The following is a 26,125-nucleotide window of genomic DNA, read 5'->3' as shown; positions in this document are numbered from 1 at the left end:
AGCCTAATATTTATAAGAGCAACTTTAAAGGGAGCAAGAGAGGGCACAGAGAGATGAGGGTTTCTTGAGAACAAAATAAGGAAGGGAGAATTTCATTCAAATCTCCTATTTGGGAAGATTATCTCATCTTCCTGCTCTGTGACTTCTGGCTGGAGGAGTGCCATGCTGTGTCCAGCTGGCCATGAAGTGGTGAACCAGCTCAACAACTGTGGTAAAGCAAAACAGTGTCCTGCCTCCTGCCTCCAGCAGGCTGCTCATCCTCGCCAGTAATTATACATGCCAGAACTCCCAGGATGCCATGTGTAATTACTAGCTAAGTCTGAGCGCAGCCTAAAGGGACAGAACTGTGCTTGGAGAGAGGGAGAAAAAGAGATTTGCACCGGCTCCTGAGTCAAGGGGCCACAGGGCCATTCCTCATCACATTGGTGGATGAAAAGTCAGCTTTGGGTGCTGCTTTGGATGCCCCTTCCAAATGAGGACGGAGTGAAGTTTTGAAATGGATAGTTTGAATAAGTTTAATTTTATTTTCACAGTAGTTCCTACCCCTGACATATCCAAGTGGCTCAATATTCACATAAATATTCACTTAATTAGCTGACTAAAGCAGCAAGGAGAGACAGTGTGCAGGTAGATTTTGTTTTGTCTTCAATCTATAAAATGACCCTCGCTGCTTCCTTGGTTATTCATCTATTTTGCTTCCACTGTATTTGTTTGAGTAGGCATTCTTGCTTCACGACAAACTTTCTGGTCCATTAATTCAGCCTGGAACAGCCCATCAAAGCATACCTATGGTCCCAATGCTGCAGCCCTATTAGTTTCAATTTCCTTCCTGGTATCTTTCTCTCTGCTGCATTGTCTGCCTACAGGGGGCTAATGGCTTCCAATCAGCTGAGACGGATTATCGCTCATTTTTGTGGCATCACTCAGAAATACTGAGGCAAAAGACAGCTCTTGTTGACAGACTGCTCATGTCACAGTCTTCTCATTTTCTACCTCTTTGTGTCAAGTTCTTTGCTTCTCTGTGAAAGTGCTCTCTGTCTCAGCACTCCAGATATAGAAAGAAAGTGATACCCTGGACAGATACTTATTGTGGACACCAGCACAGAAAGTGAGGTCTCCAACAAGGGTATTGATGTGTCGAGTTTGTGCGTTACATTTATCCAAGGGATAATTGGACTACATGATGAGCTATGAGTTGGGTCTGTTGTTGTCCCCTCTCCACAGACTTACTGTGTTCTTTGAGGGCTGCACTTGCTGCTTCTCATGCTTCACTGCCGACATTGATGTGGAGATGGTGTAGAGGTCCACAGAGGCTCCAAATTCACAGATTTATTGACTGCAGTGCAGTGAAGGGCCCTTTCACAATCACAGCCTCTCAACTCCATCCTAACAATCAACCCACTTTGTGTCAACACATATAACACTGATGTCTGGCATAAGGCATGCCTTACTTTTAAACCATGTATGCAGGTAAACAAGTCATATTTTGCTCTCTTCCTTAAATTCTCCCAACAGCGTTCACATTTCGATGGCATGCTTCAGTGAAACACCTTTTTTTATTTTTAGTTTAATTCCATGCTGTAAGCTAAGTTATAAAAAGAAAACAAGAAGGTAAAAGAGAATATTGTGAATATAAAAGAGAATACTGCCTGTAATATTGTACTGTTAAGAAAGAGGACAGAAAGGAGTTTGCCCTTCTCAGTGAACACAGGTGGGAATGGTAAACAAGCCAGTGATGGACCGTGTCATGTGTATAGTCCTTGCCTCATCAGTGATATGCTAACTTTATATGGTGCTTAGCTTATAAGAGAGTGGATATTGTGCCCTCACTCCTGCTAATTTAGCCCAATATTTTGTTGATTGGATGCATTGTTGCAGAATTTTAATGAGAGCAGTGATGGTCCTTGGTCAGGCAGGGTACGACTTGCTCATTATGAACTGCTCTTTACTGTAAGGCAGAACATTGTTTGCTCTCCTAACAACGTTGATATGGAAAACAAGCGTTTGTCCCTGTCCTCCCTAAACTGCTGATGCATCAGCAATGACCAATTGTAAACCGGGCCAATTCTGGAAACAATGCATTCCCAACAGTAATAGCCAGGAGGTGGGAGCAGCGGTGTCGGGAGCAGGAAAGATGAAGAGAGTAAATCCTCGTTACGTGTCTGCTAATAAAGAATTACCTTGGTCAGTCCTACCTTTTTATTGTTGGAGAGCCCTCATCCATCAAAAAGGCCATTGTACCTCCAAGCAAAGAATTGCTTCTAAAATTACTTTTCCTCCCATCAGGTCCCTTGAGACCAGGCTTAGGGGAATCAGGCAGGGAAGGGAATAGCACCATTTGTGAGGGGCGGCCATCTTGGAGTCCCATGGGCCACCAAAGTTGGCTCCCTGTGTCTGTTTGGATATAATGAGGCTGCTTAGCACAATGTAGGAAATTAATGGCGGCTGCATAGAAAAACAACAGACAGGCCCAGAAAATGCATATTTAAAAGAAAATAATAAATTTGTGTAAATATTGCAGATAGATTCTGTATTCATGTGGGTCCAAAGGTCTGAGTCCACTACCAATAAGTATTTGTTTTCATTATGTATCAAAAACTAATACATTATTTAAAACTCATTTAAATAGATCTTTGCGAAATGCTTGAATGAAGCTTTAATATATCCGGGTTTTTTTTCTTTGCACACTGTTTGGTGAGGTTTTTTTTTTTTTTTTTCTCCATACTCTTATAACAGTATTTATTCATATCAAATTCTAACATGCCTGGAGTCATAATGTGCAGTGTGAATTGATTTGGTCTTTAATGCACTACTATCAGATGTTGACCAAATTAATATGGTCCTCTGTATGTTATTGTTGCTATTGCCTTAACACTGAAAAAGGACTTCTACTGAGAAATGTTTTCCAGTTCATAACAATATTAAAAGAGCTTAGTGAAGCCGATCAGGCAGCAAATTGTTCTCTTGAGTGCTGAAAAACTACCCCGCTAACTCGCACCAACTGGCAGCTAAATTGGACGTTTTTAAGTGGACAGTACAATTCCCGTTGGAGAGTTTTTCACAAACCAAATAATTTTCATCCAAAGCAAGACCAGGCAGGCCCAGAGTGAGCACACCATTTGAAGTCTAGTTAATCAAGCTAACATCGTTTTGAAACAGAACAGCGTCTGCATCCAAGATACAAAACAAACTAACAAAGAACACTTCAGTCTGGTTAGTAGAGGTACAGTCAAAAGGCAACAGGCCAAGTGTGGCTTTAATGGGAGAGGAGCGCTGAACAATACCGAAATGAAAAATGTCACCACTTAATATGGGAAGAAAGACTTGTTGACAGACTAATGAACGACATGTTAACAAATTAATCAAAGACTGGGGTTTGTGGTTGCAATATTTAGAGTCGGTGACATGCATATGATTGGCACACATTGACCAAAGACAATTACCACTCTATTCTGCAGAGGAATGCTGTTTCTTCTGACTTGAAGTTGCGTGGAGGTGGATTTTTTAGCAGGACAGTCACCCTAAACACATAATGAATTCATATTTGAAGTCAAAGGAAGAGCGAAGAGTGCTGACCTGCATGGCTTCTCCTCCACAGTCAGCAGAACTCAGCCCCTCTTTGGAAACCTTTGAAAAGGGAAAGTCGAAACATAGCCTACTGTTACATCACAAGATACTCTCTGGGATTCTCTAAAAGACTGCTGGAAAAATGTGGATTCTCAAATTCATCAGAATCATGTACAGTTGATTATTGAGTGCCAACTATAATCAAAATATTGAGAAACTGTAACTTTCAGTTAATATTAACAAGCTTTTTTCACTTAAATTAGTGAAAAATTATGTGATCTTATTTGACAAACATCACTTGGCTAAATATGTTATTAGTTTTTGATGAATGATGGAACAAGCCATCTTGGTGGTCAGTTAAGACTATGGAACCCCAATACAGATTTAATTGAGTTTATAGTGCTGTGAGCTGAATTGTGTTGTGCAGCTTGGAAGGACAACTCAGCACGTCACTGTCCAATTACCGAGTCAAGAGCTTGCACAGTCCTCCCATTACCCAACACTCCAGCTCTCACTCGGGCCAATCAAAAGCCACAGTCGACTTTCCTCAGCCTTCTGTGTGAACGGTTGGGAAGCCTGCTCTATCTTTTAAAACGCCACTCTGGCAGCAGCTGACTTCTAGAGCACAATTGCCTAGAACTTCTGCCTTTAGTAATGTTAGAATTTCAGAGATAAACAAAACAAGTATAAAGGGGAAGACAGCGTCAAGTGCATGGAGCGGTGTTCCTCTCTTTCCTAATTGCTTGTAGTCTCTGGAGTGTGTTATCTGCAGTGGCGGAGGGAAGCAGAGATGAGATGCAGTCAGAGCTGCTGTTTGTGCTTACCGCTGTGTGGGTTGTGAATGATAGCTAGAGCTCTGAATGATATCATTAGTGAACCATTTGGTTTAGCGAACACTGTAGTCTAAGAGCATGGAGATAGCAAGATGGTAAGATAGAGAAGGAAGACTGTGGGTGGACAGGTATCATCCTCTGTTTGAATGGATGAATGGATATTGCCATGTCTTATCATCCACCACCAGTATTGGCATTAACCAGCTCTACATGGGACACACATTGAAATTACACTTTAATGTAGATGGTACTGATCAGTCCTGCACATACATCCACTTAGAGAGTAAATTACTAAAATCTGACTCAATTGTATAAACAAAGATTTTTAGATATTTAAAGCCCCCCTCCAGTCATTTATTAAGCTTCTAAAAATTCGCTAAAAATAATCTCTGTTCATCGTTATTACATTTTCAGAAGTTTTTTTTTTTTCCATGAAAAACATCCCTTTGTGCCTTAAATGTAACTAAACCTTGTCTTCATTAAAAATGAGCAGAACTACGACTATGCAGATAGTCCCCACCCACCCTCCCGCCTGCTGGCACACTGGCTTGTAGCCAGAGTTCTGTTCACAGGACACAGGAGTCCCATCCCGCAACAGTGCTGAATATTGTGCCATATTTGAAAATCTAAAGAAAAAAATATTCAGTGAAGCAGCCATTTGAGTTGAGATCTTTTGACAATAAAATGCTCAAGTGTTCACAGGGCATGGACGTCCTGACCCACAATAGTAAAGAAAAATTGAATCATATTTCAATAATTTAACCATGAAAAAAAAATGTTTTGCAGCAGATCTCTTAGTTGAACTAATATTGTTCATGTGAGGCCACTATTTCAAGTTGCATGTGTTGTTTTTGGAGAACAAAATGCAACCAACAACCCAGCAGTCCAGCTAATGTCCAGCTTTTTCCAAAGGCAATCATATGTAGGTCTTTTTTAAGATACATGACAACAGGAAGTTTTTATATGGCTGACATTGCAGTGTCAGCACTACTGTGTGGCTGTATTTTTTCATTGACTCATTGCTTCAGTGTTGGTAGTAGATTTACTATATCTAATGTGGTCTTTGAACAAATAATTCCCTGTCAAAGGAATAAGGATGTCATTTGGGTTCCCTGAGTCACTGCTGAGTGTTCGTCAGTGGTAGTGGTGTCGGTCAGGTGCCAGTGAAGATAATCTGCTTGTGCTGAACAGACACTGTCACTCACTATTATTACCTAAATAATGCAGACATTAAGAGGCACTGGAGGTTATGGGTGGCGTGATCAAATGGATTTATGACAGTCAGGGAGTTCCACCAGCTGCCAACAACGCTGAATTACTGCTCAAAAGCTGTGGAGAGCAGTTGGAACAGTGCACTATAGTAACAGTGCAATACGGTCCAAAAATAGCTCTGTGAATGAGAAGTGAGATGGCAAAGGGGTGAAAAGAAGTTTAGATGTGATCAGTTTGCAAGGATGCCAGGTACATAATGATGAGTGGTGCTGGCTCCCATCTGTGCCCCCTCTCAGTGCCAGCCCTCCACAGACGGGTGCTGTAACAAAACAAAAACCAGCAGCAGGTCTTCACACTAGTTCCTACCCTCCATCCATCTCTCTCAAAGGGCACAGACAGACTGGAAGCTCTGCTGACTGACAGCTGATGTCGGTTCTGTCTCTCTCTCTGGCCCACTCACACCTGCTTGCAGACATGTGGACACATTCAGAGTTATTAGGGTGGCCTAGTTGTGGTTGAGGAGACCAAGCCACTGTGTCAGCTCTCATCTGCCCTGCTGAAGTGCCATTTGGCAAGACACTGAATCCATAGCAGCTTGACGTGAAAAGACACTTTCCTAGGAATCAATTAAATGAACAGTTGCTATTAGTTCTCACTTCAGTACTAGTTGAAACACTGAAGACTGTTCCTCCCAGCACACAGCGAGCCTCCCCCTGAAGCTCCACCTCAGCCCTCTACCAAACACTTTAAGTACCCAGGGCCTGGTTGTTTAGCATTCCCAAAAAGTAATAAAATGTCCATCAAACCTCTCCGAAAGCTCTCTTAGCTAAATGTAAGTGTTTTCAAACAACTGCATTATGGCCACAAAGTTTTGACTTCGCCCTATCTCCCTGCTGACAGGGTTTCTAAAAAAAGATATTAATTGATTTGCACAAAACTTTGTCGAAAGCTCGGTCATAGGGCGAGAAAGAACTGATTATGTGTTCACGCAGATTGGCCAAAGGGCAGGGACTTGGCTTCTTACAAAAAGACATAGAACATGTGAACATATTCTCAAAACACCACATCACACTATGTCATCAGACATAAGAGGTAGTAAAGCCCCGTACTACTGCCCCATTCAAACAACCTGGGGGCATTAGAGTACATATTTCTGGTTTACATATTCTGTAACTGCCCTGACAGTTTTTCCAAAACTTATAGGGGTAGAGAAGACAAGTGGGATTGTAGAAGTGTCAAAAAAGTGAAAAAGTGGTTGGAATTTGGTATCTCATGCCCTGTCTCATGTACGGTCATGAAAATGTGTGCATTTTATGATATGTAACAAATTGCTCATGGGGTATGGAAGAAACTATTAACTGTTTATCTTGCCAGAGTTATGCCTGCACCTTCTTTATTATAACTGGACTACCAGAGGTCATTTATTTATGCACAGTCTTATGGCACTTATGGCACCATGGATTTTTGAGGCATGTGTGTAAATGAAATTTAAATAAAACTAGATAGTTCATATTATTTATTCCTACATTAATGTTATTTCTAACTGTTTCTATGCTTTCTGTTCCTCTCGTTTTCCTGTCAGACACCACCAGAGAAGTGTCGCTACGTGGTCGGCAGTGTCCTGAGTGAAGGTGAAGAGAAGCCAGATGAGGAGCTGCAGAAGCTGTATGAAAAGTTTGGTTTCAAGTTGTTCTCTCTGCCTGAAGTGACCCACGCTGTGACCACCACCTTCCCCTCAACCACCCCTCTGTCGTATGTGCTGGCGCCCTACAGGGTCTACCCTAAGATCTCATCCTACATTGAGGTACACACACAGCGAGCTCTGTAAACACAAGCTACATTCGTTTCTAGCTTGTCACCCATTAGTAACACTGGAACCCCCTTAGTGAGAAACTGTTTGATTTGTTTGTATATCAAGGGATTTTCCAGAAGTGCAGCTTTAAGGGTTAAGGGATATAAGGGACATCTGAAATGGTTTAGTGTGGATGATGTATAGTACATTGTTTGTTTCCAGAGAATTTGCTTGTTTCTTTGTCCCTTCCTGTCTAATGTATATTGTATGAAAAAGTAAGACAGGAGTTTTCGTCATTTTACATCCATATATTCTTTTAGTACCATGGATGGGAAGCATGTTATGATCATAACTGTCCTCTTTTCTGCTTTCCCCATGTCAGAAAAGCCTCACTCTGGTGTTGTTTAATTCATCACATGAGCAGATGAGGTCTTTAAAGCAGATTAAGAATAGATGAAGTCGTAGAAAATGAAGGTACGTCTGAGTCCCGCGGCCCATATGCTGGGCTCCATGTCCTCAGGATAGGCCTCAGAAAACTATTGACATTTACTGATGACATTTACACACATGGATTCATTTAGGGGCATCCCACTGCATGAATAATGCTCCACATGCGCCTGCGTGAGTGTGTGTGTGTGTGTGCGCGTGTGTGCGCGTGTGTGTGCGTGTGTGTGTGCGCGTGTGTGTGTGTGTGTGTGTGTGTGTGTGTGTGTGTGTGTGTGTGTGTGCGTGAGTGTGTGTGTGTGTGTGTGTGTGTGTGTGTGTGTGTGTGTGTGTGTGGTGGGTGTGTGGGTGTCACATGTATGAGTGCATGTCTGTCCATCTGTTTGTTTGTGCAGTTCCTCGTGTTTGTCTCTGTGTCTTCACAGGAGGTAAAAAGGACCCACTTCCTAGCCAGAAAATACCCATAGAAAACAAGTCAGGTTTATCTCTCAGCTGCCATTTCGGTTTTGCCATGCATTCAACATAGGCATTGCACTCTAGTGTGGCTGGAACAAACTTTTCTTTCTCACACTGACAATGATGGGAAGACAGGAACTATAGACCAAACGGTACAAGGGCAAGAGGGATCACATCTGAGCGCTGCAATTCATTGGTTTTCCTTTCTAATACCTTGAAACTTTCTGTATTCCTTTAAGAATAAACAGCAGTGTTTCGATTTGCCTGTGCAAGCCCAGTGAACCATCAACACCATGGAATGTGTGAAACTGATGTGAACAGTGCCAGTATGCCATAGGAGTGTCGCTTTAATGTGTTGAGCCCTCCATCTGTTGTTGTGCTGTGTTGTGTTGGTGAGCAATGGAAAGGAGAGGGGCAGGGATGCCGCCGATGGCATCTTTCATTGGCTCTGGCCACCTCAGCCAGCATATCAAAGCCATTCTAAAGATAGCCTGTGTGTTCAAGGCAGACCATTTCTGAAAAGCCTCAGTTGGTTGTACTGTTGACTTTCATCCTGCCCGTGTCCCATGGTTTTGTGGATTAGTCAGCTCCAATTCAAGGCACTGACAAACCTTGAACTTCATAACACTTTAATGGGACTTAGTGTTCTAAAAATAGCAGCGATGTTACAATACACAGTGCTAAAAGTCAGAAAAGCAAGACACCAATGTGTGATATTCCACCAGTGTACACTACAGAGCTGCTCCATTGATAATAAATATGGACTTTGTGCATTACTGCTAGGGATGGGGATTTTTTTTTTTTCCATAAAATATAAAATGCCAGTGCTCAAGGAATACTGTAATTTTATTTGCAGTAGAGAACACAGAATCCTACAGATAGCAGAGTGGCCTATCTAAACAAAGTGTGATTCAGCTTTTTCCATCATGCAGTGTTTTTATCACAAATCCTAATATAAAACTGCAATAATTAAAGAATCACAATATTTACAGAATTGCATTACATATCGAATCGGCACCCAAGCAATGTGAATTGCATCGTATCAGGATTCCAATTCCTGTCCCTTCTCTCTAACATGTTCCTCCGATTATTCATGTTTGTATTTTACATATCTGGTGTTACCAAAAATTTTAGACCCTGAGAGAGCCATCTTGAATACTGTGCTGTTACCTTTATCATCTCTCTGATTTTTTTTTTTGGAATTCTGATCTTTGTAGGTTTCTATGGTGCTATACATCAGAGTGACAACCCAGATCAAAGCACAGGACAAACTCTTCTCTTTTGTTCCCAGCTATGGGAGAGAGTAACAAATGTGCACTGATACAGACTAAATAGGCTGATGGCATAGGAATTTAACATACCTCAATGCTAAAATTTAGCGGCATTCCCTTTCAAGCTGTAGTGCTGTTACATAATCATGGGCTCTGTGTGTGTGTGTGTGTATGTGTGTATTCGTGTCTGCAAAGCTATCTGATGTCACTGCTGTGAAAGCATCATTTTGTACACTCTCACACTTGTCCAGCATGAGGCAGTAATGCATGTCAAAGGCCATCAGCTGAGAGGCTGTTGACCTGCTGTGACAAGCCGTTAAGGAGCCACTCCTGTAGATGGGCTAATACTACAGCAACATCCAGTCAGACTCATGGAGTGGCTGGTGCCATATGCATACCAGCTACAGCTAGGCTAATGAATAATGGAGCACAGTTTAGAAAGGCCTGGTTTAGAGGGTGGTGTGTGGATGTGCTGGAAATGTGTGTGTATATGATTAATTGAGTAGGTTAGTAGTATGAGGGATTTTTAGTGAAAAGGGGGGAGACTCTCCTGTGACACAGCATCCCACTTTGTGTTTTTTTACTGATGAGCTGAAATGTGACTGAACCCCAGCATGGTTTTAGTTCTGTCATGCAACAGGCAACATTTAGTGTCAGAGTTTTCATGCAGTCTTTATGCTAATCTGCATAGCTGGTGAACTAGTGTTGTAAGGCTTAAGGGACTTATGCAGACCAGCCAGCAAGGCTTGAGTGGCCAGGCTTGCTTGTAACACAGGTGGGCTCGCTGTTTGGCCCTGTGCCCAGCCTTCGGTGTGAAAACGTCTGTTTTCTCAGAGACGCTGGCACATCTCCAAGCCTCCTGGAGCGGTTTAGTTATCAAGTAACAGGTTAAGTGCATAAACTGCCCTTTTTCACTTCAGTACTTTCTCTCTGGTTCAGTATTGCTATCTCCACACCAGCTTACCTTGCCTTATCTCTTCCTTCCACAACACTCATATTTACACACACATACTCCCTCACATGCACACAGACACATACACGGATGGTATAATTATGCCTTGAAAGATATAAGGTACATGCTAAATGATATGTTCACTATATTTAAGCCCTAATTACATGTGTTATTAATAATGAAGAGGCGGCAATTTGTGTTTCCAGCAATCAGGCATCACAAATTGAGAAGCTGCTTCTTTGTGGTCAGCACGTGTGCATTCATATCAGCTCAAATGAAAGCAGTAAATGAGTGAGCTGCTGAGTGTAAGCACAGGACGGCTGGGAGTGTGTCAGCTCCCTGATACAAAGGCTGGTGGTGAAAGGAGGAAAAATGAAAGGATAAAGGACTGGCAGTCACACTATATTAAAGGGATTTAGGGAAGCCCTGCCTGATCTTTGTAAAAGCACCTTTTCAGGACCTAAAGAAGGGAAGCGAACAATCATTGGGGTGTTATTTTGGTGGCTGACTCATAGAAAACTCCCCATAGGGCCTGAGAGCAAAAACAAGATGAGAAGGCGATAGCTCCAGTCCATTTAGTAATCCATTTATCTGAATCAAGCTTAAAGGATCATAAAAGTATTATTAACTTTTTCCTTCCCTCATTTCCACGTATCCGTCTATCCTGTAATATTAACACATGCTGTTTACCATGTTTGTTTGCCTTCCAGGGTTTATTGCAATTGACATGTAAATGTAAAAACTGTATGCATTCTATCTGTGGCTGGTCTGTGAAGTTGCTTAAACATTGTTTATGGAAAAATATCTTACAAAGAGAAGGAAAGGAATTATCAGTGATTTAAGCACACTTCATAGTCACACTTATTCACATAAGTGGAAATGGCAAAATCTACCCTGTATCAGCATTTAGGGACATTTTTTTCCCCCAACGCTATTCCTGGAAATAAAGTCGAAGCAATTAACCACTGTCACAATGATAAATAACAAGAACGTTTTTTTGTGATATATGTATACAGTAAAAAAAATAATTAAGTCTCTGGAAAGTGTTTTATATACTTTGGAGGCATTAAGAGTTTTGTGATGAGTCACTTGTCACCTACTTGCAGTGTTCAGAAGTCGATACCAATATCACTGAATTTCCACGATTCTAGTTACCCATTTCACATTAACTTCAACATAAACATAAAATCTTTTGGCCATTCAAGTATTTAAGCCTTCTTGTATTTAATACAAACAGTAAGTCAACTATGAATACATAACAACTTTTGCAGAGAGTTTCAATTGCAATATCCAGCAGAGACATGAGATAAATATCGATATAATAAGCGTGCTTATACATAATTAGAAAAAGAAACAACTGTTTAACGGGAACTTTGATGGCACCGTTTGCATATTTTGTTTTGGGAATTTGTCATTATCCGCTGACATCCGCCTCAAATGCAAAATCCATCCATACACGACCCTTTCTGTGTTTCTTCTGGACAAGCCAAGGCAGAGCTGCTCCTCCATATTTCACATGTGTTTGTCTCTTCTTCGGCACACACTTGAACAAGCGTAAATTGCATGTATATTGCCCTCGTCACGTCCAGAAGAACATGTTATGGCTTGCTAAAGGATAAATCTCAATAAATAATGCATCTAAATAAATACATCCAGTACTGATGGTACCTACGTTGCCATAGAAAAACGGATACCATTGTATTTTTTGGACATATTGGCATCAACTTGGTACCAAAGTATCGGTTCTTGTGACATCCCTAATTCCATCCGTGCTTTCTGCATTGTGGAAACCATAGGCCCTAGTTATTGATGATGCAAAGGTGACCCCTCTGTCTGTTTCCACCTCCTGTCTGTGGCATCTTCATGCTCTACCTCTGCACTGTGAGATTTGATTCCTCAGCTCCAGTCTGCTCATGGTTTATTCACCAGCCACTCTTCTCCATCTTCTTTGATGTTATTATTTGTTGAATTAAACATAGAAAATTTGTTTTGCTTGTCCACAGCATTTATATTTTATCATATGGTCTGATTAGTGGGTAGCCAATGGAACTGTGCAGATTTCAGGTGTATCCAACAAGTAAACAGAGTCACCGTCACATGGGCAGTGCTGTGGCAGAATGTAAATGTGTCATTTCACTCACACGAGACACTCTTACAACAATGCTTCATAGCTGTTGAGTTGAATTTTGTTCAGTTGAGCTGAAATGAGTTGCATTTTCAAGAACAAGACATAAAACAATGCATGTTGAGGCAAGAAGCCCAGAAAGGCTCATAACCAGGTGTTATCCTTAGACTTCCGGTAGCAATAAAAAGGAGAAGACAAAGAGAAAAAGCAGGTGTAAATATATTCAGCATATACAAATGAAATAGCGCTGCATGAACCAATGGAAGGCACATCCGCCATCAGTCAAAAATCTCACACACAATATGATTTAAATAAGCTAACAAAGGAAGAGTGAGAGAGAGGAGAGAGGATGCATATCTGTGTGTATGAACTGTGGGGTTGCACAGCTTGCCTTTTTCTGTTGCAGTTCTTGAGGTTCATTGTTGTCAGTGTTCATGAGTCAAGTGGTATTTCTCTGTGATGCATTCTCGCCATATTGTCAGCATGTTCTAGTTTTCTCAAAAACCGTCTCTCTCCTCTGAGTATATCCTATCCTGTCTCTCTGTCAACTACTGCTGCAAACAGTTGTGGAACTGACAAACTACACTGCTGTCTGTCAGTCAGCCAGCAGGATAGTGAATGGAGAATTAGGGCACTCCACAAACATAACATAACTGTGTTCCCACTCTTTTTCATAACACGTTTCCCTATATCTGCATCTTTGTCTCTCTCTCTCTCTCTGCTCTTTTCCCTCACTAATATTTGTACACACACACAGATACTCACATTCAGTAAATTCGGACCAATCCTTAATCTGCCATTTATCTCTCAAGTATTAGACAGAGTTGTAGCTTGGTAACTTGTCACATATCTATCCAGTGACAGTCTATTTGGCCAGTTTAAATCCGGCTTCTGTCAGTTCCACTCCACAGAAACAGCACAAATTATCTTTTAGTTGTTCTGGACTCTGATTTTTCATGTGCCCCTCCTGCTTCATCTCAGTGCTGCTTTTTATTTTAACTGATTTATTATGGTGGCTATATTAAGTTTTTAAAAGAGGTTGAACTTTAAATCAGTTGTTTTTATGCTTTAATCAATTGTTTTTATCCTTTTATATTTCTTGTTGTCTTTGATGGGTTCTTGTTTTATATTGCCTTCTTGGCCAGGCATCGCTTGCAAGAGATTTTCTTCTCAAAAAGACTTTATCTGGTAAAGTAAGGTTCCTGTTTTCTTATTGGTATCAGTATCCAAGGTTCTGCATTATCATGATTTTAGTCTTTTCTGCCAGACTGACCTCACTGTGTATTCCATAACAAAAGCATGTTAACTCCCTCCCCTGTTAAATTTGGTATCCCCCAAGGTTCACTACTTGGTCCTATTTTATTCTGCATCTACAGTACAGGCCAAAAGTTTGGACACACCTTCTCATTCAATGCGTTTTCTTTATTTTCATGACTATTTACATTGTAGATTCTAACTGAAGGAATCAAAACTATGAATGAACACATGTGGAGTTATGTACTTAACAAAAAAAGGTGAAATAACTGAGAACATGTTTTATATTCTAGTTTCTTCAAAATAGCCACCCTTTGCTCTGATTACTGCTTTGCACACTCTTGGCATTCTCTCGATGAGCTTCAAGAGGTCGTCACCTGAAATGGTTTTCACTTCACAGGTGTGCCTTATCAGGGTTAATTAGTGGAATTTCTTGCTTTATCAATGGGGTTGGGACCATCAGTTGTGTTGTGCAGAAGTCAGGTTACTACACAGCCAACAGCCCTATTGGACAACTGTTAAAATTCATATTATGGCAAGAACCAATCAGCAAACTAAAGAAAAACGAGTGGCCATCATTACTTTAAGAAATGAAGGTCAGCCAGTCTGGAAAATTGAAAAAACTTTAAATGTGTCCCCAAGTGGAGTCGCAAAAACCATCAAGCGCTACAACGAAACTGGCACACATGAGGACCGACCCAGGAAAGGAAGACCAAGAGTCACCTCTGCTTCTGAGGACAAGTTCATCCGAGTCACCAGCCTCAGAAATGTCAAGTTAGATCAGCTCAGATCAGAGACCAGATAAATGCCACACAGAGTTCTAGAAGCAGACCCATCTCTAGAACAACTGTTAAGAGGAGACTGCGTCAATCAGGCCTTCATGGTCAAATAGCTGCTAGGAAACCACTGCTAAGGAGAGGCAACAAGCAGAAGAGATTTGTTTTGGGCCAAGAAACACAAGGAATGGACATTAGACCAGTGGAAATCTGTGCTTTGGTCTGATGAGTCCAAATTTGAGATCTTTGGTTCCAACCGCCGCGTCTTTGTGAGACGCAGAAAAGGTGAACGGATGGATTCCACATGCCTGGTTCCCACTGTGAAGCATGGAGGAGGAGGTGTGATGGTGTGGGGGTGTTTTGCTGGTGACACTGTTGGGGATTTATTCAAAATTGAAGGCACACTGAACCAGCATGGCTACCACAGCATCCTGCAGCGACATGCCATCCCATCTGGTTTGCGTTTAGTTGGACGATCAATTATTTTTCAACAGGACAATGACCCCAAACACACCCCCAGGCTGTGTAAGGGCTATTTGACCAAGAAGGAGAGTGATGGAGTGCTGCGGCAGATGACCTGGCCTCCACAGTCACCGGACCTGAACCCAATCCAGATGGTTTGGGGTGAGCTGGACGGCAGAGTGAAGGCAAAGGGGCCAACAAGTGCTAAACACCTCTGGGAACTCCTTCAAGACTGTTGGAAAACCATTTCAGGTGACGACCTCTTGAAGCTCATCGAGAGAATGCCAAGAGTGTGCAAAGCAGTAATCAGAGCAAAGGGTGGCTATTTTGAAGAAACTAGAATATAAAACATGTTTTCAGTTATTTCACCTTTTTTTGTTAAGTACATAACTCCACATGTGTTCATTCATAGTTTTGATTCCTTCAGTGAGAATCTACAATGTCAATAGTCATGAAAATAAAGAAAACGCATTGAATGAGAAGGTGTGTCCAAACTTTTGGCCTGTACTGTATATGCTCCCATATGGTAATGTCCTCTGTAAACATGGTGCTCAGTTTCAGTCCTGTGCTGGTGATACTCAGTTTAAGCCTTTCAATCTCCTTTCCGCTTATGTCAAATAACCTGCCTATCTGATGTGAAATGCTGGAGTTCTAATGTCTTACTCTAAGGCTCTGGCAAAACCGAACTGTTAATTGTTGTAGAAATGATGTCCACCAGTGATATCTGGTTTCAAAATGTTAATACTAAATTATACAACAGTTTATCGACCAGCACCTGATTATCTCTCTGATCTCATTATACCATACATTCCACCTCACACCCTATATTCTCAAGTCTCCTATCCATTCCAAGATTACACAAGAAATCTGCTGGTTTGTGAGTTTCTTCTTACTGTGGTCCTCTTCTGTAGAATAACCTTTTTCAATTCTGTTCGAAATGCTCCTTCTTTTGTAACCTTTAAAAAGAACGCCTGAAAACCTGACTCTTTTCACTGTGCAATAATTCTCAGGCAATTTTTGTTGTCTTACATTAGTTTTTAGACTTTTAAAGTCTCTTTGTGGTTCTTTCATTGCTATTTTATTGTTGTACAATTTTAAAGTGTACTGAAACAATTTACTGTGATATTGCATGTTAAATAGTTAAACCTTGACTTGAAACACACACACACACACACACACACACACACACACACACCATTTATAAATAATAATCCCAAATCACATTATATGGTTATAAAGCCAATTGGATCTCTCCTCTCTGTCTCAAGGACAGGTATAGGAATCCTCCTACTCATTACATTCCTCACATCTCTGCTTTGCTAATGTGAGGAAAGGAGCAACGCTTCTCAATATTATGTTTTTATACTACAGGTTTTTCTCTCTGATAAACAGCTTCTGGCAGACAGAGCTGAATTCAGGTGCCAGTTTGAGCAACCATTACAGAGATAACATTGTGTTTGTCTATTTTTTTCTTTATTCCATAGTTCGTTGACTATTGTTGGGTTCTGTATTGAACACAGAGAGCCTCTTGGCCTCTAGACAATCCCTCTGCTACAGCGCCCTCATGTTTGTGTGTCAGGGTGCCTGATCATCCACTCAGCATTATATTAAGGCTGCAGTCAGACCAAACCTGGCAATATAGCACTTTCTTGAAGGGTTGTGCGGAGAGGTGAAAAATGGGTCAGGAATCTGACAGCAGTGTGTAACTTTAATTTTAGCGTTATCAGACAAGGAGAAATGTCCTCCTCTTGTCCTAGTGACGCCATTGTACTCCCTCATGCTACAATGCAACATAGTAAACAAGCTTCTTCTTCCCTTGGGCGTTGTAGGTCTGATCACCAGCTTATGTGACTGGCCACCGCAGCGTGACATCAGGTTGAGTTCCAGCAAAAGTTCACTCTGGTTCAACTTCTTGCTCGATAGCCACAGCATGTTTTTTTTTGCTGAACCCCATATAGTACGCACTCCCACAGCCTAAACGCAGTAGACCAGTTCACATGAATGAGGGGCGTTTTTCCTGCATTGCCACATTTGTTCTGAATGCAGCATTAGAGCCATTGTTTAGACTGGGTCTTTTTTTTACTCTCTTTGCACTTCTCTTTACACCTGCCCGCACCACATTGTAATAAGTAACAATGCAATATGTCAATATGCATTCCTTTTCTAATTATATGGATGGATGCTAGTACTTATCAGCTACAGAAAAGGTCTTTATGAAAGACTTAAAAATAGGACATCAGAATGTTTCCATGCCAGAGTAATGGGGAATACATTTCCATTTGAGATGAGGCTCGGAAAATAGACTAATTGCAGTTCAATGCAATAGTTTAACAAATTAAACCTCTTAAACATTTACTGCAGAACAGCTGTCATTTCATTTTTGCGTTTGATTAAAACATCCCATGATGTTCTTCAGTGGTTTAGTAACAACCAGTAGATTTTTGTACCCTTTGAGCACCATGTTAACCCTCCAGGAGGCCCGGCTCCTCCAGGAGCCGGGCCTCCAAAAAGTTAGGGATATTTGGCTTTTGGGTGAAATTTATGGAAAATATAAAAAGTTCATGCTACAGTGATATTATATCATGAAAGTAGGGCATTTAAGTAGAAGCATACACTGGTGATTTCCTCATCTCAAACAATTTCTTGAAACAAAAGCCAACAACAGTGGTGGGTATACCACAACAAAAAATGTCAGTGTCAATAACTTGTCATGTGCCCTTGAGCATCAATTACAGCTTGACAACGACGTCTCATGCTGTTCACAAGTCGACTTATTGTCTGCTGAGGCATGGCATCCCACTCTTCTTGAAGGGCGGCCCTCAGGACCTTGAGGTTCTGGGGTACAGAGCTCCGAGCCTCTACACGGCGACTCAGCTGATCCCATAGGTTTTCTATGGGATTCAGGTCTGAGAAAGTGCAGGCCACTCCATTTGAGGTACCCCAGTCTCCAGCAGCCGTTCCCTAATGATACGACCTCGATGAGCTGGAGCATCAAACACCTGATGTGAATTTTGCCGTTAAACTCCTTGTTAGAGAACAGCAACTTGTGCAAAAAGTACTGAAACACTGAACAGTTGGACATGTGCATTCAAAAGTTTACAGAAGGTCACATTAAGTTCACCTGTAAAGGTTATAATGCATTTTAGGTTCATCCTGAAATTTCACCCGAAAGCCAAATATCCCTAACTTTTTGTGAGTAGTGTATGTGTGTATATAACCAAAACAAAGTAATACCTTTTAACAAGTGGAAATTTTGGAGGTCCTGTTACAGCTAGTGATACCTTTGTGTTTACATTTTAGATTGTGTTTTGATTGGACGCAGCTGAAGATGCTTTCTTGTAACCAATTTAAACAATACAAAGGCTTTCCTATCTGAGACATTCCTTAAATTTGAGGGATATAGCCCTTTTTAGTAAATCGCTAGTTACTAAAAACCTAAAAAGGACTTTACATACAAAGTAGTGTAAAAATGAACGGAAAAAAACAAAAACCAAAAAACAACCGGTTCAAGATTGTACAAAATCAAACCACATCCATCGTATGGGAGTCACTCAGCCACACACTTTGCTAAATTAATGAATTTACTGGAAGCATTTTTTATGTTTGTTTAATAGTTTCAGTAGACTTCTGCTGTTTTACTTTTTCTCCCTTAATTTCTAAAAGAAACCAAACCAAAACCAAAATTGTGACCCAAAAACCACACTACACGCCAAACTGTGGATTTATTGAACTGTCACAACCCAATACAAATGTATGGATTCACAAATTACAGGTGCACCCCAGCCCAGTATAGTATCCATGTCCATGCTGTCCACCAGCACTGTCTTGTGTGCAGCATCTTCAGGTCTGGTGAGGCTCGACAGGGCTCTGGACTGACCCTCCCAGTTTCTCTCGCAGGCAGCAAGAAGTCTAAACCTGCCTGCAGGGAAATGGAAGTGGGGGCGGAGGAGGCAGGATCGCACCTGCTTTGATCCTCTTCAGCCCCTCTGCATCTTTAATGCCTCCTAGGCTCAGGGCGCAGACTCCCTTAACTGCTGTCTGTTTAGTGATTTCTGCGTGGGACGCTGCGGAATAGCAGGGGTTGTGGCTGTGATGCCATCAAAGCGTAGAAAGCAATGTGAGAGTCAATAAGTAATGTGTGAGTTTGTGAGTGAGCGTGTGTCTTAGTGACTGATTGCCTGGGTGCCTAGTGAAAATTTGAGTTTGAGGAGGTACATGCCTGCTTGCTGCTGCTGTGTGTGTGTGTGTGTGTGTGTGTGTGTGTGTGTGTGTGTGTGTGTGTGTGTGTGTGTGTGTGTGTGTGTGTGTGTGTGTGTCTGCGTGTGTCTGCTTGTCTGTGTGTTTTAAAATGCAGGCTGTGGTGAGCACTAGATAGGACTCCTTCATTATTAATGTTGTCATTCCACAGTATTGTTCCCTCCATTACATTTTTATTGGTTAACACATTTATTGGTCCTCGTTTCTCAGGTGCACTTCAAAATTATGACCTTGACAAAAGAGACAGCAACAGTCCAGTGCGGGCAGCCTCTAACCTGTAATGCTTCATATTAAATGTTTACAATTAATATGGGTTGTCCTCCCTACAGTCTACGTTTAAAAGGCTGTGGACGCAAAGCTGGGCTCTGGATGCGCGAGGCTATATTTAGACAGGAATGATGCTGATGACAGTTTCATCTCTTTTTTCATCTCTTTCCTATAAAGAGGAGTGGGCTACAGTATGCTGTGCCGAAGCCCTGTGTACACACTCCTCCCTCCCCTCCTTCTGTTCCTCCTCCCCTCTGTTGGGCTGTGCTCGGAGCGGGGCTCTTCTGGGGCTTCAGTCCCAGGATTTCATATGCTGTCTGCCTTCCTGTTTGCTTTGCCAGACTTGCTGAGCATTGCTATAGCTCTCTATAATATGCATTCATTCTTCTGTCTTTCCTACCACAGTTCTGTTTCTAATACTTAATTCTAACCTGTTCCTTAGCGCCCTTGTTGCTAACTAGTGACCTTGTATTTGCTATGACTTTTACAATTATAACCTGAATCTTTTTTTAGAATTTATTTTTCATGCATGTAAGGCTGAAAGCTAAAGGTAATGAAAGCTTTTTTATTATTATTATTATTATTACTATTATTTTTATTATGCAGCCTAGGCTTGGAATTACATGCACAACAAATTAATCCACTTCACCACCTAGAAAAAGGCAAATAAAACTTTCCACTTTGAAAAAGTGAAAGGTTGGTAAATTTCCTTTGTCATATGATTCACAATTTTAGTGGGAATAATAATTTGTGTGCTGAAAAAACTGTTAAAATGATGATGTGTGATGAGTGATTTTTTTTTCCTGGGGTCTGTACCAAACAAACAAGTTTTCTTATTTCTAGAGACGTCACTGTAGCACCACCACACTTTATTTATATGGTATTTTGTGGCACATTTTTGCCTTTATCAGGACATAGCACCCGCTACTACTTGGATCTTGTGATTTTGATAATATTTCAGTTAATAGGTTGCTTAATCTGTTAAATTTTATTCTTCAACCATGGTTTAAACATTTAGAAAATCCTGGCCCTGATAAGCCCCAGGTGTCTTGTAAAGGCCTGAGGGTCTTTTTCCTAGTGACAGTCCAGCCAATCGAGTAAGTGAGGTTGATAGCAGGCAGGTGTGTTTGTGGTCTTCTTATTGATTCCTGCATCCCTCTGACTCTGGAATACTCTTCCATCTGAAACTCAGCTGGGCATCACACACCCTGCTGCCAATTAGACTCTTCCTTCTCAGTACACTCTGACAGGTAGCGTTTTCACAGTTGTTTCTGTCTCTCTGTTTCTCTCGCTTTCTAAGCTCTGTGTGTGTGTGTGCGTGTGTGTGTGTGTGCGTGCACGCTTGCTATTCCTATTCAGATGAGGATCAAATCTGCCTCTCATATTGTCCCCATCGCAGTCAAGCTCACCTTTATTGATATGTGAATAATGGTTGCCATGGCAATATTGCGCTAGATTGAGTCACTGTATGACATGATGTGTTGCTGTATTTTCATGCAGAAGTGTATATGCATATACAAGTTCCATTTTACCACAATGCCACACTATCTACCTACCGCATCCCTGGTTTTATGTGTTCAGAGAAAAACTATCAAAGCTTATCATGCTGTACACTGAGAACAATAGACTCTGTAATATTTTATCTTGACATTTTACATTTTCCTCGTCACTCTAAAGCCCATGGTACACTGACAAATTTTTGGGGCAAATATGGGGCAAAATTTGCAATTATATAACAAAATTTGTCAGCAGTTTTTGCTGGCAGTATGCTCTCACTGAAGGCAGTTTGTCAGTGGAAACCTAGCCGAGCGAGATCAGAAAGCAAGCTCCTCTGGCAATGGTTCAACTTCAGCCAATCAGAGACAAGAAAACGGTTCAGGTGACCTGCCCTCTTCCACAGCAAATTCTTCAAAGCAACAATCAAACTGAGAAGTTGGTTATGGCATCCTCGCCTTTTTTTTTTTTTTTTTTTCTTAATAGCAATCTTCTCTACCATTGCCTATTTTTCTCCCTGTCTTTACTGTGTTTTTACAGTGGCAGCAGTCTGTACCAGTTTATTCATTTCCAGTTGTCAGAGTTGCCCTCTTTGCCCATTGCCCAGTTGCTCAAACAGTTAGGTCCATGAGTATTTGGACAGTGACACAATATTCATAATTTTGCCCTTGTACACCACCACAGTGGATTTGAAATGGAGTAGTCAAGACATGATTGAAGTGCACACTTTCAGCTTTAAATAAAGGGGTTGAACAAAAATATGGTATTAACCGTTTAAGAATTACAGCCATTTTTATAGATTGTCATCCCATTTTTAGAGGCTCAAAAGTAATTGGACACTTGACTAAAACAGTTTCATGGCCAGATGTGGCCTATTCGCTCATTATTCCAAGACAAATTAAGAAAATAAAAGGTCTGGAGTTCATTCCAACTTTTTGCATTTGAATTTCATTTCAAATCCACTGTGGTGGTGTACAAGGGCAAAATTATGAATCCTAACTGGACCTAACTGGACTTATTGTCCATTTCTGGCAAATTCTGCCCTAAATTTGACCCCCGCAAAACTGCCTGTGTATCACAGCCTTAAGATTAAAAATGAACAGAGTACACTATTCTGGCATGATTCAGATAAAAAAAAAAAAAAAAAACACTGGTGCCTGTGAATGTCTAGGCTTGTGACCCCGATTGTTTCTGCTCCCCACTCCCCGCCACCTTTTTTCCCTTCCTGTGGCTTTGCATGTAGAGGCTGAGGGGATGGGGGAAGTGGGTTGACCCTCAGGGGGAGTTGAGTGCTGGTAGACCACAGACCCTGGGTGCAGCCAAAGGATATCTGGTCATTGCCCATTTGGATGGACAAACTCTCAGTGGAAGCAACATTACCCCGTCCAAACACACATTTACACACACACAATCCTATTTGTGCCTGTCCAGTAGCTTGTTCATCAGATAGCTCAGTGAGGTGTATTGACTTGGTTTCAGCTTATTACATCCAGCTAAGTCGGCAAGGACATCTTGGCCTTTAAACAGAAGTTCATGGCCTTTAAGAAGCAATTATCAGCAGGAAGTTTGGGCTAAGTCTAAACCTGTCTGTTTGAAGTAGCAGACTGCAGCTGATTGGTTTTTCTGAAGATTAGGCCTATCTTCGCATCATCATTTTCACCCAGAAGAGGGGATTCATAGTGGAGTCTAAAAATATAAAAACTTAGACATAGCTTGGGCCAGCTCCATGCTGTGTCTAAGCTTTTATATTTTTTGCCACTCTGAGGTGTGAACAAGAAAATGTAGGAGAGCATCAAAGACACACACTTACTGACCCCAGGAGATCAGTGTGCCTGAAACACAGTCTTCTTGTGGGTCTCGTACTTGCCACAGCACTGGTGAGTGTCTATATTTAAGTTGTGTAGTTTGCTCAGCATCTTCTTTTTTTTCACCTCTCTTCCTCATATTTTTCCAAAACTAGCACATGCTACACATGCTACAACATTGCCTAATTTTGGATATTGGTTTGACTATGTCCAGCGTGGTCTCTTTTGCAGCATGGATTACAGCAGGGGTGTCAAACTCGTGCCATGGAGGGCCAAGAGGCTGCAGGTTTTCATTCCAGCCAACAACTCCACCAGGTGATTTCACTGATTAGTCCCGCCTCTCTGTTTCGAGGTAGGGTGATCAGTGAAATCACCTGGTGGAGTTGTTGGTTGGAATGAAAACCTGCAGCCTCTTGGCCCTCCATGGCACGAGTTTGACACCCCTGGATTACAGTGTATGACTTGTGGAACCATGCACATGATTTCCTGCACAGATAGTTAAAAAATAGGCACAAGTTTTGAACCTACCTGAACTGAGCTCATATTTTAGTGGTACAGACTGTTAATCTAAAACCAAACGAATGAATTTCTACAGTTTCTCCTCCGATGTTTTATTTTCAAACAAATGGCCCAAGGGCTTCATGTACAGCCTATACCTGCATGCACCCTCAACTACACTATGTTCTCTTATGTGAGCAGAACATCTGTGCTTAGCGGAAAGCTGGAATGAAATTAAAGTCTCTTCTTTTGGGCATGGTTGTTGTGTGGTTTGGCTCCGTCTAGTGTGTCATTTTTTTCTGATCAGATAGCTGCAGTGCTTTAATACTGTTACACAGCATCGCAGTATGTCTGAACCAATCTTCAGTGACTGGATGCTTCATTTACAAAACTAAATCACTTTCTAAACTTATTTCCCAATCCATTTTAAAAGAACAAATGCTCAGCCATACATTTTTACTGGGTTTTTGAATGTTGATGATTTTTTAACCCTTCCATCAGAGGCATTTACAATGAGACAGTGAGACAAAACTTAAGCTTAAAGAAATATTTATAGTATTTATGATAGGCAACCGTTTTTGTTTTGCACACAGAGCATTGATGTCATGTTTGTATCCTGTTAATGTAATTTCTGTTGGACATGATATATGATGATCACAAAGAAAGAATGACACATACACATGCAAGGTTGGGGGAATTGCATCCAGGAGATAAATGGTTTCTACGCATAAACGGTTTCTATAAATGGTTTCTACGCACAGTGTGAACTCTTGAATTTGTATTACTAGGGACGCACAATAATGGATTTTTTTTTTTTTTACAAAATCCAATATACCAATATTTTCCAACTCCTTTAGCCAACTGCTGATTGCCGATGCCGATACCGATATATACGCATATTTTTTCCACCCAACTGCAGAGAACAGTGGAATAGTAGTATTGGAATTAATATATTAGTATGACTCATATTGTGATGGCCCACTGGCAGAGGCAAGTAAAAATACAATGCTTTTCAAAATGTACACATTCACTGGATCATTGAGCATTTGGGCATAATTAAAATGTCAGCCTGTCATATCAGCAGAAATTTTTTTTGGGGCCGACAGTGATATTTTGCTTTAAAGCCTTGATCAGCTCATAATGATGATGTGCTGATATATATCAGGAACCCCTAAGCATTTCATGTGTGCTGTAAACAGGGACCTTCAGTATCAGTGGTTGTTCGAGAGTGTGTTGGGAGGATGAAATCTCACATTGCTGTTTTACTCTTCATTCTTCCCAAGTCTGCTCTACAGCCACAGATCCACTTCCATTTTCATCAAAGGTCTCAATATCTACACATAATCTGTGGTCAAACCTTGATCCCCATCTCAAACACAGCTCTGACTTCCAGGTCAGATGAATTGTCTTGCAGACCAGATGGATCCAGTACCCTCTGTCAGTCAGTCGGTCTACCTCTCTGTCTGTCTTGCAGTGAAAAGGCCACACTGCCTTGCAACTGTGGGCGAGTGAATATTAAATGGAGGGCAGATTATAGAGGAAGACCCCTCTGGGTGGAACAGACGGCAGCTAATCCACTACCCTCTGGCTGTGAAAATAAAGGGAGAAGAGTAGGAGCAGAGGTGTCAAAGAGATGTGGCGTTGACATTTCCTCAAATGTCTAGCAAGTTTTGCTTTTCTATCTCTTGATTCGACAGGCACTGCGATGCCGGAGAACACTTTCCTTGTTTGTGTGTATGTGACTGAGTATTGTATGTTGGGTTTATGTAGAGTGACCACTCAGACAAGTGTTGGCCTTTCTTCAACAGAGACTGTCCCACACCCTCAGTAGGGGAGAAGAGCAGAAATATGCAGGGAGTCAGTGCATGCTGTGTTTTTGTTTTTTGTTTGTTTATTTATTTTTTTCTTTTCAAAAGCTGATCATATTCTGGGAACAATATAGACCTGCATACTTTGCAAATGTCAAACACTGATACTTGAGCTTTTGTGTCTTTTATTTTATTCTTCTAGTCACAGTATTAATAAGTACTTTGACAAAAATATTTTAATCAGTTCTCCAAAACAGTCTTCATCAACACCACAGACAATGAAGTGAATAGTCTTATCCATACTCATAACTGTAGTAGTAGCATGGTAAACAGGTTCAGATTTTACAGATTTCAGCAGATGGTATTATCATACATGAATACATCTCTGCATAGACAAGTATAATGACATGTATGCTGTTTTATCAAATAACTAAGGCATTTAAACACAATGATTGTATGATGATGCTACTATTATACAACAACAACTACTGCTACTACAACTAATAAGTAATGATGTTGATGTGGAGAAAGTTGTACTTGTGGACTACAGTGATTGATAAGGGGGAAGGCATGCTCTCTGTGTCTGATTGGTGTGTCTTTGACAGTCAGGGTTTCACTGGAGCTTCCATGGTTGGGTTGCTAAAGAGTGCTCTCCTATCACCCAAGATATAAAATGGAGTTAGAAAGAGAATTGCAAGTACAGTATTGACATAAAATTCAAGTTATATAAAAATCTTCTTGACTCTTTACTGGCTTTTTTGTTCCTCTGATTTCTCAGGAAGCTGCTTCTTTAGTTGCTTTGACTTGCTCTTTTAACTGATTCTAGATGCATATAAAGTTAAGGCAGTATAT

At 41.1% G+C, this 26,125-nt stretch overlaps 1 protein-coding gene across 1 annotated transcript in view; it reads left to right on the top strand.

Moving 5' to 3' along the window:
- The window catches only part of tex264a (testis expressed 264, ER-phagy receptor a), an 87,935-nt gene that overhangs the window by 5,999 nt on the left and 55,811 nt on the right, over window positions 1-26,125 (top strand). Inside the window, exon 2 of the mRNA XM_030052235.1 lies at window positions 7,195-7,416. Within this exon, the coding sequence (XP_029908095.1) occupies window positions 7,195-7,416 (222 nt within the window). The remainder of the gene's footprint in view (window positions 1-7,194; window positions 7,417-26,125) is intronic.

This window comes from Myripristis murdjan, chromosome 5 (assembly GCF_902150065.1).
Source record: "Myripristis murdjan chromosome 5, fMyrMur1.1, whole genome shotgun sequence".
Lineage (NCBI taxonomy): Eukaryota > Metazoa > Chordata > Actinopteri > Holocentriformes > Holocentridae > Myripristis > Myripristis murdjan.
The sequence above is the reverse complement of the archived record's forward strand: the minus strand, read 5'-3'. Positions and strand labels throughout refer to the sequence as shown.